General features: G+C 30.5%; 1 protein-coding gene across 3 annotated transcripts in view; it reads right to left on the reverse strand.

The window, feature by feature from the left end:
- LOC148950775 (WD repeat-containing protein 20) overlaps positions 1-19,939 on the reverse strand; it is a 72,572-nt gene that overhangs the window by 32,278 nt on the left and 20,355 nt on the right. For all 3 annotated transcript variants that reach the window (XM_089090447.1, XM_089090446.1, XM_089090448.1), the window contains exon 3: positions 14,055-14,237. In XM_089090447.1, the coding sequence (XP_088946573.1) occupies positions 14,055-14,237 (183 nt within the window). The remainder of the gene's footprint in view (positions 1-14,054; positions 14,238-19,939) is intronic.

The following is a 19,939-nucleotide window of genomic DNA, read 5'->3' on the forward strand; positions in this document are numbered from 1 at the left end:
ATTATAAAGTAAATGTAATGTTTCAGTTGAGTGTTTTCATTGTGACAGGAATTTAGAAGAGAAAAGATCGCTGATGTAAGTTTATTTGTGTGCGTTTTACATTATACTATTTGTCCTTGTTGTGCATTATACTATTTTTTACAGATTCAATGTTTTCATTATGATAGGAATTAAGAAAAAAAGAGATAGCTGATGTATGTTTGTGTACGTTTTACATTATACTATTTTTGCTTTTTTAAATAGCACGTCGCCACATTTTGTCTATAGAATAACGAGGCATTTGGAAATTACGTTTATTAAAATTATAAAGTAAATGTAATGTTTCAGGTGAGTGTTTTCATTGTGATAGGAATTTAGAAGAGAAGAGATCGCTGATGTATGTTTATTTGTGTGTGTTTTACATTATACTATTTGTGCTTTTTGTGCATTATACTATGTTTGACAGATTCAATGTTTTCATTATGATAGGAATTAAGAAGAAAAGAGATAGCTGATGTATGTTTGTGTACGTTTTACATTATACTATTTTTGCTTTTTTAAGTAGCACGTCGCCACATTTTGTCTATAGAATAACGAGGCATTTGGAAATTAAGTTTATTACAATAATAAAGTAAATGTAATGTTTCAGTTGAGTGTTTTCATTGTGACAGGAATTTAGCAGAGAAAAGATCGCTGATGTATGTTTATTTGTGTGCGTCTTACATTATACTATTTGTCCTTTTTGTGCATTATACTATGTTTTACAGATTCAATGTTTTCATTATGATAGGAATTTAGAAGAAAAGACATAGCTGATGTATGTTTGTGTACGTTTTTCATTATACTATTTTTGCTTTTTTAAATAGCACGTCGCCGTATTTTGTCTATAGAATAACGAGGCATTTGGAAATTAAGTTTATTACAATTATAAAGTAAATGTAATGTTTCAGTTGAGTGTTTTCATTGTGATAGGAATTTAAAAGAGAAGAGATCGCTGATGTATGTTTATTTGTGTACGTCTTACATTATACTATTTGTCCTTTTGTGCATTATACTATGTTTTACAGATTCAGTGTTTTCATTATGATAGGAATTTAGAAGAAAAGAGATAGCTGATGTATGTTTGTGTAGGTTTTACATTATACTATTTTTGCTTTTTTAATTAGCACGTCGCCACATTTTGTCTATAGAATAACGAGTCATTTGGAAATTAAATTTATTACAATTATACAGTAAAGGTAATGTTTCAGTTGAGTGTTTTCATTGTGACAGGAATTTAGAAGAGTAGAGATAGAAGATGTAAGTTTGTGTAAGTTTTACATATACTATTTGTACTTTTGTAAATTATACTATGTTTTACAGATTCAATTTTTTCATTATGATAGGAATTTAGAAGAAAAGAGATAGCTGATGTATGTTTGTGTAGGTTTTACATTATACTATTTGTGCTTTTTTAAGTAGCACGTCGCCACATTTTGCCTATAGAATAACGAGGAATTTGGAAATTACATTTATTACAATTATAAAGTAAATGTGATTTTTCAGTTAAGTGTTTTCATCGTGATATGAATTTAAAAGAAAAGAGATCGCTGATGTAAGTTTAATTGTGTGCGTTTTACATTATACTATTTGTCCTTTTGTACATTATACTCTGTTTTACAGATTCAGTGTTTTCATTATGATAGGAATTTAGAAGAAAAGAGATCGCTGATGTATGTTTATTTGTGTGCGTCTTACATTATACTATTTGTCCTTTTGTGCATTATACTATGTTTTACAGATTCAATGTTTTCATTGTGATAGGAATTTAGAAGAAAAGAGATATCTGATGTATGATTGTGTAGGTTCTACAGTATACTATTTTTGCTTTATTAAGTAGCACGTCGCCACATTTTGCCAATAGAATAACGAGGCATTTGGAAATTAAATTTATTACAATTATAAAGTAAATGTGATGTTTCAGTTGAGTGTTTTCATTGTGAAAGGAATTTAGAAGAGAAGAGATCGCTGATGTAAGTTTATTTGTGTGCGTCTTACATTATACTATTTGTCCTTTTGTGCATTATACTATGTTTTACAGATTCAATGTTTTCATTATGATAGGAATTTAGAAGAAAAGAGATAGCTGATGTATGTTTGTGTACGTTTTACATTATACTATTTTTGCTTTTTTAAATAGCACGTCGCCGTATTTTGTCTATAGAATAACGAGGCATTTGGAAATTACGTTTATTACAATTATAAAGTAAATATAATGTTTCAGTTGAGTGTTTTCATTATGATAGGAATTTAAAAGAGAAGAGATCGCTGATGTATGTTTATTTGTGTGCGTCTTACATTATACTATTTGTCCTTTTGTGCATTATACTATGTTTTACAGATTCAATGTTTTCATTATGATAGGAATTAAGAAGAAAAGAGATAGCTGATGTATGTTTGTGTACGTTTTACATTATACTATTTTTGCTTTTTTAAATAGCACGTTGCCGTATTTTGTCTATAGAATAACGAGTCATTTGGAAATTACGTTTATTACAATTATAAAGTAAATATAATGTTTCAGTTGAGTCTTTTCATTGTGATAGGAATTTAGAAGAGAAGAGATCGCTGATGTATGTTTGTGTACGTTTTACATTATACTATTTTTGCTTTTTTAAATAGCACGTCGCCGTATTTTGTCGATAGAATAACGAGGCATTTGGAAATTACGTTTATTACAATTATAAAGTAAATATAATGTTTCAGTTGAGTGTTTTCATTGCGATAGGAATTTAGAAGAGAAGAGATCGCTGATGTATGTTTATTTGTGTGCGTCTTACATTATACTATTTGTCCTTTTTGTGCATTATACTATGTTTTACAGATTCAATGTTTTCATTATGATAGGAATTTAGAAGAAAAGAGATAGCTGATGTATGTTTGTGTACGTTTTACATTATACTATTTTTGCTTTTTTAAATAGCACGTCGCCGTATTTTGTCTATAGAATAACGAGGCATTTGGAAATTACGTTTATTACAATTATAAAGTAAATATAATGTTTCAGTTGAGTGTTTTCATTGTGACAGGAATTTAGAAGAGAAGAGATCGCTGATGTATGTTTATTTGTGTGCGTCTTACATTATACTATTTGTCCTTTTTGTGCATTATACTGTTTTACAGATTCAATGTTTTCATTATGATAGGAATTTAGAAGAGAAGAGATAGCTGATTTATGTTTGTGTACGTTTTACATTATACTATTTTTGCTTTTTTAAATAGCACGTCGCCGTATTTTGTCTATAGAATAACGAGGCATTTGGAAATTACGTTTATTACAATTATAAAGTAAATATAATGTTTCAGTTGAGTGTTTTCATTGTGACAGGAATTTAAAAGAGAAGAGATCGCTGATGTATGTTTATTTGTGTGCGTCTTACATTATACTATTTGTCCTTTTTGTGCATTATACTATGTTTTACAGATTCAATGTTTTCATTATGATAGGAATTTAGAAGAGAAGAAATAGCTGATGTATGTTTGTGTACGTTTTACATTATACTATTTTTGCTTTTTTAAATAGCACGTCGCCATATTTTGTCTATAGAATAACGAGGCATTTGGAAATTACGTTTATTACAATTATAAAGTAAATATAATGTTTCAGTTGAGTGTTTTCATTGTGATAGGAATTTGGAAGAGAAGATATAGCTGATGTATGTTTGTCTACGTTTTACATTATACTATTTTTGCTTCTTTAAATAGCACGTCGCCATATTTTGTCTATAGATTAACGAGGCATTTGGAAATTACGTTTATTACAATTATAAAGTAAATGTAATGTTTCAGTTGAGTGTTTTCATTGTGACAGGAATTTAGAAGAGAAGAGATCGCTGATGTATGATTATTTGTGTGTGTTTTACATTATAATATTTGTGCTTTTTGTGCATTATACTATGTTTGACAGATTCAATGTTTACATTATGATAGGAATTTAGAATAAAAGAGATAGCTGATGTATGTTTGTGTACGTTTTACATTATACTATTTTTGCTTTTTTAAATAGTACGTCGCCATATTTTGTCTATAGAATAACGAGGCATTTGGAAATTACGTTTATTACAATTATAAAGTAAATGTAATGTTTCAGTTGAGTGTTTTCATTGTGACAGGAATTTAAAAGAGAAGAGATCGCTGATGTATGTTTATTTGTGTGTGTTTTACATTATACTATTTGTGCCTTTTGTGCATTATACTATGATTTACAGATTCTATGTTCTCATTGTGATAGGAATTTAGAAGACAAGAGATATCTGATGTATGTTTTTGTACGTTCTACACTATACTAGTTGCGCTTTTTTAAATATCACGTAGCCAAATTATGCCTCTATAAAAACTATGAATTTGTAAAATACGTTTAGTAAAATTATAAAGAAAATGTAATGCTTCAGTTGAGTGTTTTCATTGTGACAGGAATTTAAAAGAGAAGAGATAGCTGATGTATGTTTATTTGTGTGTGTCTTACATTATACTATTTGTCCTTTTTGTGCATTATACTATGTTTGACAGATTCAATGTTTTCATTATGATAGGAATTTAGAAGAAAAGAGATAGCTGATGTATGTTTGTGTACGTTTTACATTATACTATTTTTGCTTTTTTAAATAGCACATCGCCGTATTTTGTCTATAGAATAACGAGGCATTTGGAAATTACGTTTATTACAATTATAAAGTAAATGTAATGTTTCAGTTGAGTGTTTTCATTGTGACAGGAATTTAGAAGAGAAGAGATCGCTGATGTATGTTTATTTGTGTGTGTTTTACATTATACTATTTGTGCTTTTTGTGCATTATACTATGTTTGACAGATTCAATGTTTTCATTATGATAGGAATTTAGAAGAAAAGAGATAGCTGATGTATGTTTGTGTACGTTTTACATATTATACTATTTGTGCTGTTTTAAATAGCAGGTCACCACATTTTGTCTATAGAATAACGAAGCATTTGGAAATTACATTTATTACAATTATAAAGTAAATGTAATGTTTCAGTTGAGTGTTTTCATTGTGACAGGAATTTAACAGAGAAGAGATAGCTGATGTATGTTTATTTGTGTGTGTTTTACATTATACTATTTGTGCTTTTTGTGCATTATACTATGTTTGACAGATTCAATGTTTTCATTATGATAAGAATTTAGAAGAAAAGACATAGCTGATGTGTGTTTGTGTACGTTTTACATTATACTATTTTTGCTTTTTTAAGTAGCACGTCGCCACATTTTGTCCATAGAATAACGAGGCATTTGGAAATTACGTTTATTACAATTATAAAGTAAATGTAATGCTTCAGTTGAGTGTTTTCATTGTGACAGGAATTTAAAAGAGAAGAGATAGCTGATGTATGTTTATTTGTGTGCGTCTTACATTATACTATTTGTCCTTTTTGTGCATTATACTATGTTTGACAGATTCAATGTTTTCATTATGATAGGAATTTAGAAGAAAAGAGATAGCTGATGTATGTTTGTGTACGTTTTACATTATACTATTTTTGCTTTTTTAAATAGCACATCGCCGTATTTTGTCTATAGAATAACGAGGCATTTGGAAATTACGTTTATTACAATTATAAAGTAAATGTAATGTTTCAGTTGAGTGTTTTCATAGTGACAGGAATTTAAAAGAGAAGAGATAGCTGATGTATGTTTATTTGTTTGAGTCTTACAGTATACTATTTGTCCTTTTTGTGCATTATACTATGTTTTACAGATTCAATGTTTTCATTGTGACAGGAATTTGGAAGAGAAGAGATCGCTGATGTATGATTATTTGTGTGTGTTTTACATTATACTATTTGTGCTTTTTGTGCATTACACTATGTTTGACAGATTCAATGTATTCATTATGATAGGAATTTAGAAGAAAAGAGATAGCTGATGTATGTTTGTGTACGTTTTACATTATACTATTTGTGCTGTTTTAAATAGCACGTCGCCACATTTTGTCTATAGAATAACGAAGCATTTGGAAATTACATTTATTACAATTATAAAGTAAATGTAATGTTTCAGTTAAGTGTTTTCATTGTGACAGGAATTTAAAAGAGAAGAGATAGCTGATGTATGTTTATTTGTGTGTGTTTTACATTATACTATTTGTTCTTTTTCTGCATTATACTATGTTTGACAGATTCAATGTTTTCATTATGATAGGAATTTAGAAGAAAAGAGATAGCTGATGTATGTTTGTGTACGTTTTACATTATACTATTTTTGCTTTTTTAAATAGCACGTCGCCGTATTTTGTCTATAGAATAACGAGGCATTTGGAAATTATGTTTATTACAATTATAAAGTAAATGTAATGTTTCAGTTGAGTGTTTTCATTGTGACAGGAATTTAAAAGAGAAGAGATCGCTGATGTATGTTTATTTGTGTGTGTTTTACATTATACTATTTGTGCTTTTTGTGCATTATACTATGTTTGACAGATTCAATGTTTTCATTATGATAGGAATTTAGAAGAAAAGAGATAGCTGATGTATGTTTGTGTACGTTTTACATTATACTATTTGTGCTTTTTTAAATAGCACGTCGCCACATTTTGTCTATAGAATAACGAGGCATTTGGAAATTACATTTATTACAATTATAAAGTAAATGTAATGTTTCAGTTGAGTGTTTTCATTGTGATAGGAATTTAGAAGAGAAAAGATCGCAGATGTATGTTTATTTGTGTGCGTCTTACATTATACTATTTGTCCTTTTTGTGCATTATACAATGTTTTACAGATTCAATGTTTTCATTATGATAGGAATTTAGAAGAAAAGACATAGCTGATGTATGTTTGTGTACGTTTTACATTATACTATTTTTGCTTTTTTAAATAGCACGTCGCCGTATTTTGTCTATAGAATAACGAGGCATTTGGAAATTACGTTTATTACAATTATAAAGTAAATGTAATGTTTCAGTTGAGTGTTTTCATTGTGACAGGAATTTAGAAGAGAAGAGATAGCTGATGTATGTTTATTTGTGTGCGTTTTACATTATACTATTTGTCCTTTTGTGCATTATACTTTGTTTTAAAGATTAAATGTTTTAATTATGATAGGAATTTAGAATAAAAGAGATAGATGATATATGTTTGTTTAAGTTCTACACTATACTATTTGCGCTTTTTTAAATATCACGTCGCCACATTTTGTCTATAGAATAACGAGGAATTTGGAAATTACGTTTATTACAATTATAAAGTAAATGTAATGTTTCAGGTGAGTGTTTTCATTGTGATAGGAATTTAGAAGAGAAGAGATCGCTGATGTATGTTTATTTGTGTGTGCTTTACATTATACTATTTGTGCTTTTTGTGCATTATACTATGTTTGACAGATTCAATGTTTTCATTATGATAGGAATTTAGAAGAAAAGAGATAGCTGATGTATGTTTGTGTACGTTTTACATTATACTATTTGTGCTGTTTTAAATAGCACGTCGCCACATTTTGTCTATAGAATAACGAGGCATTTGGAAATTACATTTATTACAATTATAAAGTAAATGTAATGTTTCAGTTGAGTGTTTTCATTGTGACAGGAATTTAGCAGAGAAAAGATCGCTGATGTATGTTTATTTGTGTGCGTCTTACATTATACTATTTGTCCTTTTTGTGCATTATACTATGTTTTACAGATTCAATGTTTTCATTATGATAGGAATTTAGAAGAAAAGAGATAGCTGATGTATGTTTGTGTACGTTTTACATTATACTATTTTTGCTTTTTTAAATAGCACGTCGCCGTATTTTGTCTATAGAATAACGAGGCATTTGGAAATTACGTTTATTACAATTATAAAGTAAATGTAATGTTTCAGTTGAGTGTTTTCATTGTGACAGGAATTTAGCAGAGAAGAGATCGCAGATGTATGTTTATTTGTGTGCGTCTTACATTATACTATTTGTCCTTTTTGTGCATTATACTATGTTTTACAGATTCAATGTTTTCATTATGATAGGAATTTAGAAGAAAAGAGATAGCTGATGTATGTTTGTGTACGTTTTACATTATACTATTTTTGCTTTTTTAAATAGCACGTCGCCACATTTTGTCTATAGAATAACGAGGCATTTGGAAATTAAGTTTATTAAAATTATAAAGTAAATGTAATGTTTCAGGTGAGTGTTTTCATTGTGATAGGAATTTAGAAGAGAAGAGATCGCTGATGTATGTTTATTTGTGTGTGTTTTACATTATACTATTTGTGCTTTTTGTGCATTATACTATGTTTGACAGATTCAATGTTTTCATTATGATAGGAATTAAGAAGAAAAGAGATAGCTGATGTATGTTTGTGTACGTTTTACATTATACTATTTTTGCTTTTTTAAATAGCACGTCGCCACATTTTGTCTATAGAATAACGAGGCATTTGGAAATTACATTTATTACAATTATAAAGTAAATGTAATGTTTCAGTTGAGTGTTTTCATTGTGACAGGAATTTAGAAAAGAAAAGATCGCTGATGTATGTTTATTTGTGTGCGTTTTACATTATACTATTTGTCCTTTTGTACATTATACTATGTTTTACAGATTCAATGTTTTCATTATGATAGGAATTTAGAAGAAAAGAGATAGCTGATGTATGTTTGTGTACGTTTTACATTATACTATTTTTGCTTTTTTAAATAGCACGTCGCCGTATTTTGTCTATAGAATAACGAGGCATTTGGAAATTACGTTTATTACAATTATAAAGTAAATGGAATGTTTCAGTTGAGTGTTTTCATTGTGACAGGAATTTAGAAGAGAAAAGATCGCTGATGTATGTTTATTTGTGTGCGTTTTACATTATACTATTTGTCCTTTTGTACATTATACTATGTTTTACAGATTCAATGTTTTCATTATGATAGGAATTTAGAAGAAAAGAGATAGCTGATGTATGTTTGTGTACGTTTTACACTATACTATTTTTGCTTTTTTAAGTAGCACGTCGCCGTATTTTGTCTATAGAATAACGAGGCATTTGGAAATTACGTTTATTACAATTATAAAGTAAATGTAATGTTTCAGTTGAGTGTTTTCATTGTGATAGGAATTTAGAAGAAAAGAGATCGCTGATGTATGTTTGTGTGTGTTTTACATTATACTATTTGTGCTTTTTGTGCATTATACTATGTTTGACAGATTCAATGTTTTCATTATGATAGGAATTAAGAAGAAAAGAGATAGCTGATGTATGATTGTGTACGTTCTACATTATACTATTTGCGCTTTTTTAAGTAGCACGTCGCCACATTTTGTCCATAGAATAACGAGGAATTTGGAAATTACGTTTATTACAATTATAAAGTAAATGTAATGCTTCAGTTGAGTGTTTTCATTGTGACAGGAATTTAGAAGAGAAGAGATAGCTGATGTATGTTTATTTGTGTGCGTCTTACATTATACTATTTGTCCTTTTGTGCATTATACTATGTTTTACAGATTCAATGTTTTCATTATGATAGGAATTTAGAAGAAAAGAGATAGCTGATGTATGTTTGTGTACGTTTTACATTATACTATTTTTGCTTTTTTAAATAGCACGTCGCCGTATTTTGTCTATAGAATAACGAGGCATTTGGAAATTACGTTTATTACAATTATAAAGTAAATATAATGTTTCAGTTGAGTGTTTTCATTGTGACAGGAATTTAGAAGAGAAGAGATCGCTGATGTATGTTTATTTGTGTGCGTCTTACATTATACTATTTGTCCTTTTTGTGCATTATACTATGTTGTTCAGATTCAATGTTTTCATTGTGACAGGAATTTAGAAGAGAAGAGATCGCTGATGTATGATTATTTGTGTGTGTTTTACATTATACTATTCGTTCTTTTTGTGCATTACACTATGTTTGACAGATTCAATGTTTTCATTATGATAGGAATTTAGAAGAAAAGAGATAGCTGATGTATGTTTGTGTACGTTTTACATTATACTATTTTTGCTTTTTTAAATAGCACGTCGCCGTATTTTGTCTATAGAATAACGAGGCATTTGGAAATTACGTTTATTACAATTATAAAGTAAATGTAATGTTTCAGTTGAGTGTTTTCATTGTGATAGGAATTTAGAAGAGAAGAGATAGCTGATGTATGTTTATTTGTGTGTGTTTTACATTATACTATTTGTGCTTTTTGTGCATTATACTATGTTTGACAGATTCAATGTTTTCATTATGATAGGAATTTAGAAGAAAAGAGATCGCTGATGTATGTTTATTTGTGTGCGTCTTACATTATACTATTTGTCCTTTTTGTGCATTATACTATGTTTTACAGATTCAATGTTTTCATTATGATAGGAATTTAGAAGAGAAGAGATCGCTGATGTATGATTATTTGTGTGTGTTTTACATTATACTATTTGTGCTTTTTGTGCATTATACTATGTTTGACAGATTCAATGTTTTCATTATGATAGGAATTTAGAAGAAAAGAGATAGCTGATGTATGTTAGTGTACGTTTTACATCATACTATTTTTGCTTTTTTAAATAGCACGTCGCCATATATTGTCTATAGAATAACGAGGCATTTGGAAATTACGTTTATTACAATTATAAAGTAAATGTAATGTTTCAGTTGGGTGTTTTCATTGTGACAGGAATTTAGAAGAGAAGAGATCGCTGATGTATGATTATTTGTGTGTGTTTTACATTATACTATTTGTGCCTTTTGTGCATTATACTATGTTTTACAGATTCAATGTTTTCATTATGATAGGAATTTAGAAGAAAAGAGATAGCTGATGTATGTTTGTGTACGTTTTACATTATACTATTTTTGCTTTTTTAAATAGCACGTCGCCGTATTTTGTCTATAGAATAACGAGGCATTTGGAAATTACGTTTATTACAATTATAAAGTAAATATAATGTTTCAGTTGAGTGTTTTCATTGTGACAGGAATTTAGAAGAGAAGAGATCGCTGATGTATGTTTATTTGTGTGCGTCTTACATTATACTATTTGTCCTTTTTGTGCATTATACTATGTTGTTCAGATTCAATGTTTTCATTGTGACAGGAATTTAGAAGAGAAGAGATCGCTGATGTATGTTTGTGTACGTTTTACATTATACTATTTTTGCTTTTTTAAATAGCACGTCACCATATTTTGTCTATAGAATAACGAGGCATTTGGAAATTAAGTTTATTACAATTATATAGTTAATGTAATGTTTCAGTTGAGTGTTTTCATTGTGATAGGAATTTAGAAGAGAAGAGATAGCTGATGTATGTTTATTTGTGGGCGTGTTACATTATACTATTTGTCCTTTTTGTGCATTATACTATGTTTTACAGATTCAATGTTTTCATTGTGACAGGAATTTAGAAGAGAAGAGATCGCTGATGTATGATTATTTGTGTGTGTTTTACATTATACTATTTGTGCTTTTTGTGCATTATACTATGTTTTACAGATTCAATGTTTTCATTATGATAGGAATTAAGAAGAAAAGAGATAGCTGATGTATGTTTGTGTACGTTTTACATTATACTATTTGTGCTTTTTTAAGTAGCACGTCGCCACATTTTGTCAATAGAATAACGAGGCATTTGGAAATTAAATTTATTACAATTATAAAGTAAATGTAATGTTTCAGTTGAGTGTTTTCATTGTGACACGAATTTAGAAGAGAAGAGATCGCTGATGTATGTTTATTTGTGTGCGTCTTACATTATACTATTTGTCCTTTTTGTGCATTATACTATGTTTTACAGATTCAATGTTTTCATTGTGACAGGAATTTGGAAGAGAAGAGATCGCTGATGTATGATTATCTGTGTGTGTTTTACATTATACTATTTGTCCTTTTTGTTCATTATACTATGTTTTACAGATTCTATGTTGTCATTATGATAGGAATTTAGAAGAAAAGACATAGCTGATGTATGTTTGTGTACGTTTTACATTATACTATTTTTGCTTTTTTAAATAGCACGTCTCCACATTTTGTCTATAAAATAACAAGGCATTTGGAAATTACGTTTATTACAATTATAAAGTAAATGTAACGTTTCAGTTGAGTGTTTTCATTGTGACAGGAATTTAGAAGAGAAGAGATCGCTGATGTATGTTTATTTGTTTGCGTCTTACATTATACTATTTGTCCTTTTTGTGCATTATACTATGTTTTACAGATTCAATGTTTTCATTATGATAGGAATTTAGAAGAAAAGAGATAGCTGATGTATGTTTGTGTACGTTTTACATTATACTATTTTTGCTTTTTAAAATAGCACGTCGCCACATTTTGTCTATAGAATAACGAGGCATTTGGAAATTACGTTTATTACAATTATAAAGTAAATGTAATATTTCAGTTGAGTGTTTTCATTGTGACAGGAATTTAGCAAAGAAAAGATCGCAGATGTATGTTTATTTGTGTGCGTCTTACATTATGCTATTTGTCCTTTTTGTGCATTATACTATGTTTTACAGATTCAATGTTTTCATTATGACAGGAATTTAGAAGAGAAGAGATCGCTGATGTATGATTATCTGTGTGTGTTTTACATTATACTATTTGTGCTTTTTGTGCATTATACTATGTTTGACAGATTCAATGTTTTCATTATGATAAGAATTTAGAAGAAAAGACATAGCTGATGTGTGTTTGTGTACGTTTTACATTATACTATTTTTGCTTTTTTAAATAGCACGTCGCCATATATTGTCTATAGAATAACGAGGCATTTGGAAATTACGTTTATTACAATTATAAAGTAAATGTAATGTTTCAGTTGAGTGTTTTCATTGTGATAGGAATTTGAAAGAGAAGAGATAGCTGATGTATGTTTATTTATGTGCGTCTTACATTATACTATTTGTCCTTTTGTACATTATACTCTGTTTTACAGATTCAATGTTTTCATTATGATAGGAATTTAGAAGAAAAGAGATCGCTGATGTATGTTTATTTGTGTGCGTTTTACATTATACTATTTGTCCTTTTGTACATTATACTCTGTTTTACAGATTCAATGTTTTCATTATGATAGGAATTTAGAAGAAAAGAGATCGCTGATGTATGTTTATTTGTGTGTGTTTTACATTATACTATTTGTGCTTTTTGTGCATTATACTATGTTTGACAGATTCAATGTTTTCATTATGATAAGAATTTAGAAGAAAAGACATAGCTGATGTGTGTTTGTGTACGTTTTACATTATACTATTTTTGCTTTTTTAAATAGCACGTCACCATATTTTGTCTATAGAATAACGAGGCATTTGGAAAATACGTTTATTACAATTATAAAGTACATGTAATGTTTCAGTTGAGTGTTTTCATTGTGACAGGAATTTAGAAGAGAAGAGATCGCTGATGTATGTTTATTTGTTTGCGTCTTACATTATACTATTTGTCCTTTTTGTGCATTATACTATGTTTTACAGATTCAATGTTTTCATTGTGACAGGAATTTAGAAGAGAAGAGATCGCTAATGTATGTTTATTTGTGTGCGTCTTACATTATACTATTTGTCCTTTTGTGCATTATACTATGTTTTACAGATTCAATGTTTTCATTGTGACAGGAATTTAGAAGAGAAGAGATCGCTGATGTATGATTATTTGTGTGTTTTACATTATACTATTTGTGCTTTTTGTGCATTATACTATGTTTGACAGATTCAATGTTCTCATTATGATAGGAATTTAGAAGAAAAGAGATAGCTGATGTATGTTTGTGTACGTTTTACAGATTCAATGTTTTGAATCTGTAATACTATTTTTGCTTTTTTAAATAGCACGTCGCTACATTTTGTCTATAGAATAACAAGGCATTTGGAAACTATATAGAGTTGTAAGAGTTGCTTAAGTGAAAAAATTTACCCTTAACGCGACGCAACTTAACCATTTAGCAGGGAAAATTAATCACGAAGTGTGACAGCCACTTAAAAGTGAGTAGGCTGTTCTAAAGGAAGTTATTGATGTCAATTGCGGCAATTTTCCAATCTAACAAGAAGTAAGCAAAAATTGACAATGAGTAGTCTAAGTATGTGGAAAACCAGTGTATAGGGTGGCTACTTACATCATCATTATACAGTTTAGTATAATCCTTACGGATTGGATCGATTAATTGAATTTGACCAGCTGAGAAACCAATAGCTAATAGGACTCCATCCATACAGGCTCCAGTGGAATTGAAATCATGGCAGGTTGGGCTAGTACCTTTGTAAAATCGTTTATCCAGTATCCGAGATCCATCTGAAGACTGAAAGAGAGAAAAAAATATAATTAAATTTATGAATTTGGCAAACGCGTCTTCTTCTTCTAAACTAGGATTTTTAGCCTTTGCCCGTGTCTCCATTCTTTTCATTCCAAAATACAATAACGCACTCTTTTCAAATCGGCTATTATTTGCTTTGCTGAAATATTACTTTATATGAGGTAATTAGAAGAATCCTTTTTTATAATCGGGGGTGCAGATATTCTTAGAATTTCAGCCGCTAATCCAAATATCCGGCAATTGGATCCTTCAATAATCTTCTATCCATAAATTACACTATTTTCCCACTTCTTAGCTGCTATTAGTCCAGGGATCTGACTCTTACTTGTCCATTTTCTTGTTATACATCGTCAATATTTTTTCCTTATTTTCTGATATTTTCATGATATTTATCGGTTAGGTGGGAGAATTCTAAATCTTTGTAGACAGTAAATGTGGTTGAAAGACTCACTTCACCTTTATTGATACCAAACTCTTAACTGATGCTATACCTTTAACGTAAGCCTAAAATAGAACCTACATAAACGATGAATTTCCACGTACAATTTGTACTGATTAATTCCCAACAAGTCAAAAAGAAGAAGAAAGAAATAAAAAATCGTGAGTTTCATAAAAAGAGGGTATAACATAAAAATTATTATATATAATTATTATATATTTATTATATAAATTATTTATATCCAACTAATCTTAAACTACAAAAATCACAATAGCTGGTGCTGGTTTCATTATCATCCATATTTTTTCAGAACTGGCGCTTAATCCCCAAGAAATATCTTAATTTCAAATGCCGGATGAGGCAAAAAACGCCTGGTCCTGCTGTAAGTACATATTTTTGGTGTTGGATGAATCAATACCCTTCTCAGCAATCAGTGGTGTCGTTGGGGGGGGGGGGCAGCTGCTCCCCCCTAATAACTTAGAGGAAAAACTATAATTCATTAAGTATCTTTAAAACTGTTGCTGGTTTTAAGCTGCAAACTCGCTCTTTACTTCCACCAGATATTTTTTTTAATTAATCCCAGCTCGTTTTTAATGAAAAAAAAAAACACGAAAAATAGTGCTCCATTGCGCTTCCTCGTTAATAAATATTCAAATATACCGCCTTTGAAGCCTTATCATCAGGGAAATAGGTCATCTACTTCTTATACAAGCTCAGCTTAACATCAACCAGGGAAAATTTTGCTCTTGTTTGCAGGTCTAGTGCTTGAAATACATTATAGTGAGAAATAAGTTCGCCTGTTTTCAATATCTGAATTAGACTATGGTATATTAATTTTGCGTTTTAAGCTAGATTAAGCAATTATTTGATGCTTGGTCTAGGCTATCCCATACGGCAGTGCCGAAGGAATTCAGACTTACAGAGATCTAAGAACTTAAAATCCCGAGTATAAGTCAGGCGTTGGATGCTTTTTGAATCCCACGCATGACTAATATAGAGAGATATGTGAGTTTGACAAAATAGATTTTGAAAAGAATTAGTCCAGCTGTCTTGCACAAGAAACTTGGAATCAATCAAGGGGGGGAATCAACTGAGAAATGAATTATTAAGAGGTTGAATTTCTTGAATCTTTTAGTGTTCTACCATATACAAAAATTTTAGCAATGACAATTTGATCTGATACCATTCAAGTGCCAAACTGTTTCCCAATCTTCAGGAGGGCTGCTTGAGGGAAAAAGGAAAGCATTAATACAATCTTTTTGCCTCACAATTGCCAGATGGGCGGAGCTTTGTTGGCACTGTTGTATGTAGGGTATTGCGGTTTTTTTCTCGTGTCAACCATCCACAAAAAAAAAATTGAAAACAAGAAATCAACCATATCACGTAAGATAGTCAGCCCATATTCCACATGCAGAGCACATCTCTATGCAAAATTCTAACAAACATCTTTGAAATTCATGAGGATAGCAGCTTTACCCAGACCCCTTAGTCAAAAGCTTGGTACACTGCAAAGACTGAGCCAGAATGCTGTTCAATCTAGGACATTTATGTTAAACTTAATATTGATATGAGAATCTTAACCACAACTTTTAGCCAGCATTGTAGCAAAAATCCATAAAAAAAATAAATCAGGTGAATCCCTAGCACAGCGGCCACTCAGCTTGCAAAAAATACCTGCGTTACAAGAGTCAATAGATTTTTGAGTGTCTGGAGTGTCAAAAAAAAAAAATAATTCAATATCACATCCTTCTGACAAGAACTCTATACATTCCTAGTCGTGCACAGTTTCACATTAAGCTCCCTCTCCAGAACATATCCAGCTGCTTCTCTATAAATGAATTAGATAATTACTAGGAATTGCTGAACGACTTATTGCAGATACCTGCAAGCGCATTTTAATGCAAGAAAAAGACTAATAAGCTGAAACGAGTCAATACTTTTAGGGGAAGAATTTGTGTTTCGAGCGGACACTAAAGCTAACAGGGTGAAGATCCTACCCTATCACAGCTGCAAACGAACTAAAGGGTAAACCATAGCCAAAAGTAGCCAAAATCTAACTCTCGTTCAGACAAATCTAGTGAATGAATCGGAAGTAATTATTTTGTTCTGTATAAATGTATTATTTTAACTTTAATGCTTTAGCATGTCTGCTGATGACGATCACAGTATATGCGACCGAAATATCCAGAATTTTATATGTTTTCGCTGTCTAATAAATGGACAAATCCCCATTTGAACGTTTATTTGTTGCTTCATTAGAGATTTCGCTCCTCAGTTTGAACAACAAGTACATTTTTGCATGGGTAGCACTGATTTGTCTTCCCTTTTTCCAGAGGCAATTGCATTATAAAGGTGGTCAAAGAATATTGGAAGAGGGTTCATTTGAACAAAATGAAAATATCCAGGTACTTTTAATTAATGTAATAGATGACACAAGTATGAAGTGCACTTTCGGCTATTTTGTGTCACATATTTTTGTTGGAGCAGGTACTATACAAAGAGTCTAAATGCGTGTGATTGAAGACATTTGCAATTTGAGTAAATTCAAATGTCTTAATTGATCCCTTTAGAATATCTGAGTCACCTTAGGAGTCCTTGATAGTTATGCTCATGATTCTACAACAACTTTGACACTGCTTTGCATCCTTTCTCCTATCATTCCATGGTTATCTACGTTGGCCAATTTCAACACATTCATGTAATGAGAAAAAAACAGAGAACAGAAGAACATTTCTTTTCATATTTCAAGGGTCTTCAAAACTGAAACTCTGAAGTGCATATGCAACGCATCTGCATCTAAGTGGGTAAATCCTCTTAAACACCCCCCCCCCCTTGGATACAGCTTTGTCAGGAAGCCCAAAAACTTCCAGATTCACAAAATTGACTTTTTTTAAAGTTCGTTCCTTTTAATTTTAATGCTGAACAATATTTTTATCCTGTGCTGTATTGTAACAAAAAAAAAATAATAACAATAAACATCATCCTTAACCACCCCCTTCCCACTGCGTCTTTACTACGCATTTTACAGTACAGTGTAGAACAATCCACTTAATTCCAGTTTTTTTTTGTTTTGTTTTTCTACTCTAAGACCAGCTCTCTATGTGGATGTTTAACTATTTTTAAATTTATTGAACATAGCTCTTTAAACATACTTAACAAAATTAAATATTTTCAAATTAAATAAGGAATTGTAATGTAGAGTAGGACCCCTTGTACTTCCAGTGCCTAATCTTGGATACATATCTTAAGTAAAATATATATTTTCTAAATATGTATGACAGCTTCCTAACCTTGGACTTGACATGGGGCCTATATAATTTCAAATAGTTAGAGTTGGCTGACAGTTTGGACTAGGCTAGCTGGGATCGGCTGACTATAGTCTTGGGATTTCTCGTTTGAATATTAAAACTTCGAAAACTGTTCCTTCGCAGTCTAGCCAACTTTTCTTCTTCACTAAACTCGTTTGTGATTTAGTATGTCTGTGATTTGACACTTTGTTCTAACCCTACGAGTCTCTGTCCAAGATTGCACATAATTTTTCAAGATTATATCCAAGACACACCATAGACACATCTGTTTACAAAATTCCAAGTTTTATTAATGACATTGGGTTTTTCTTGATTTTAGGGCTACACTTGTATTCCAGAAGCAAAAATCAAAATATCCAAGAAATTGGCTTAAAAAGTTTGCACCATCACTAAGTTGTTTCCGAATATTCTCTACTAATAGTACGTCTTCTTAACTTTTGACAGATTCTTGTTGATTTGATTTTCCAAGCTTCCATCTAACTTCTGTTGATTTTCTAAGCCTCTATCTTTTCTAGTTTAAAAAAAAATTATGCCGTAAACCCTAGCTCTGATAAGTCAATCAAAATTTTTATGCTTGAAAGTCGAAAAATGTTCCACTCGAGAAATTACTAACGGCGCATAACTGGCACTGTAGTAGTGGGTAATTTCGATTTAATCAACAATTGTCAGTATAATTTGGTCTGAACATTTGGCTCTATCTTAAAATGTGGGTCTGGAATTCGGCTCCACAATTGACTATCATTGCCGTCAAAATAGTGAGCAATTTCTATGGCTAAAATATTTGAACAAATCATTTATTGACTTAAAAAGAATTAGACAAATACAATAGTGAAACAATCCAATTTCTAGGTGGTAATAGATATTTTACAGTGATTCAACTGATGAATTCAACTGATAAGATGTCCAACTACTGGGCAAATTACCCTACTTATTACCAGAATGAACTTTTTACTGGCACTATCTTATCAGTGTACTTCTTGCCACTAGAATCCTGAGTTTTTCACAGCACTTGTTAGCAAAATGCAAAAGTTTTCAATAGTGTTTTGGGAAGTGGTAGGTAATTCACTTAGATAGGGAGTTTTCATAGAAATTACAAATTTTCAAAATTTACAGTTTGCACAGTTTACAATGGTAACTACTTCTGAAATTTTAGTAGACTTTAAGTCAAACTGCTCTTACTTAAGGTCAGAGCCTTGTAGCTGAGCATGCTGGTGCATATATTATGCTAAATAATTTACGAATCTAAGAATCCATGCTTTCCATTGTGATCCATTTGTCAATACTGTCTGTCACATAATATAATTATATGACATTTTACAGTGAGTGGCCCATTTTGACAATACTGTATACTATAATATAAGAGTAAATAATTTATTTTTATAATTTATCAACTCTAGACAATCCAGCCGCGTGTTATAATTCTATATAAAAATTTATTTGTGCGAATATTTGTATATGAACATGTAAAAGTTTATAACATTGCGAAAAAGTTACAATTATTTTACTATGCTTCTTTTAACTTTTTTTTACTTAACATTCACAATATCAAATAAATATCAAACAAATTTAATATCAAATAAATCCACAAGCTTTTCAATAAATTCAATTTTAACAAAACTGTCTTGTTTCTCCCTTCACGCCTAGCACTTTTCATGTCAAATCTGACCAAAATTTTATTACGTTTTTATTTAGCTGAGAGCAGAAACCTAGCCAAAGAAATGCCTTGAAAATGAATTTAAGATAATGTACAGTCAAGGCAAGCTCCACTACCACTTTCTCTTGGGAAAGCTCAAACAAACCACTCTGGCTGACCGGGGGGAGGGTGCTACAGGGAGAAGGTTTGGGCTGAAGTTTCTATACAATCGTCAGGGCTCCGGTATTCCCCCTCCCTTCAAATCTTACCAACCCCCAGATTCATCGTGTATGCAAAAAAGAAATGT

Source organism: Artemia sp. Qi Xiang Cuo, chromosome 6, assembly GCF_049724085.1.
Source record: "Artemia sp. Qi Xiang Cuo chromosome 6, ASM4972408v1, whole genome shotgun sequence".
Classification (NCBI taxonomy): domain Eukaryota; kingdom Metazoa; phylum Arthropoda; class Branchiopoda; order Anostraca; family Artemiidae; genus Artemia; species Artemia sp. Qi Xiang Cuo.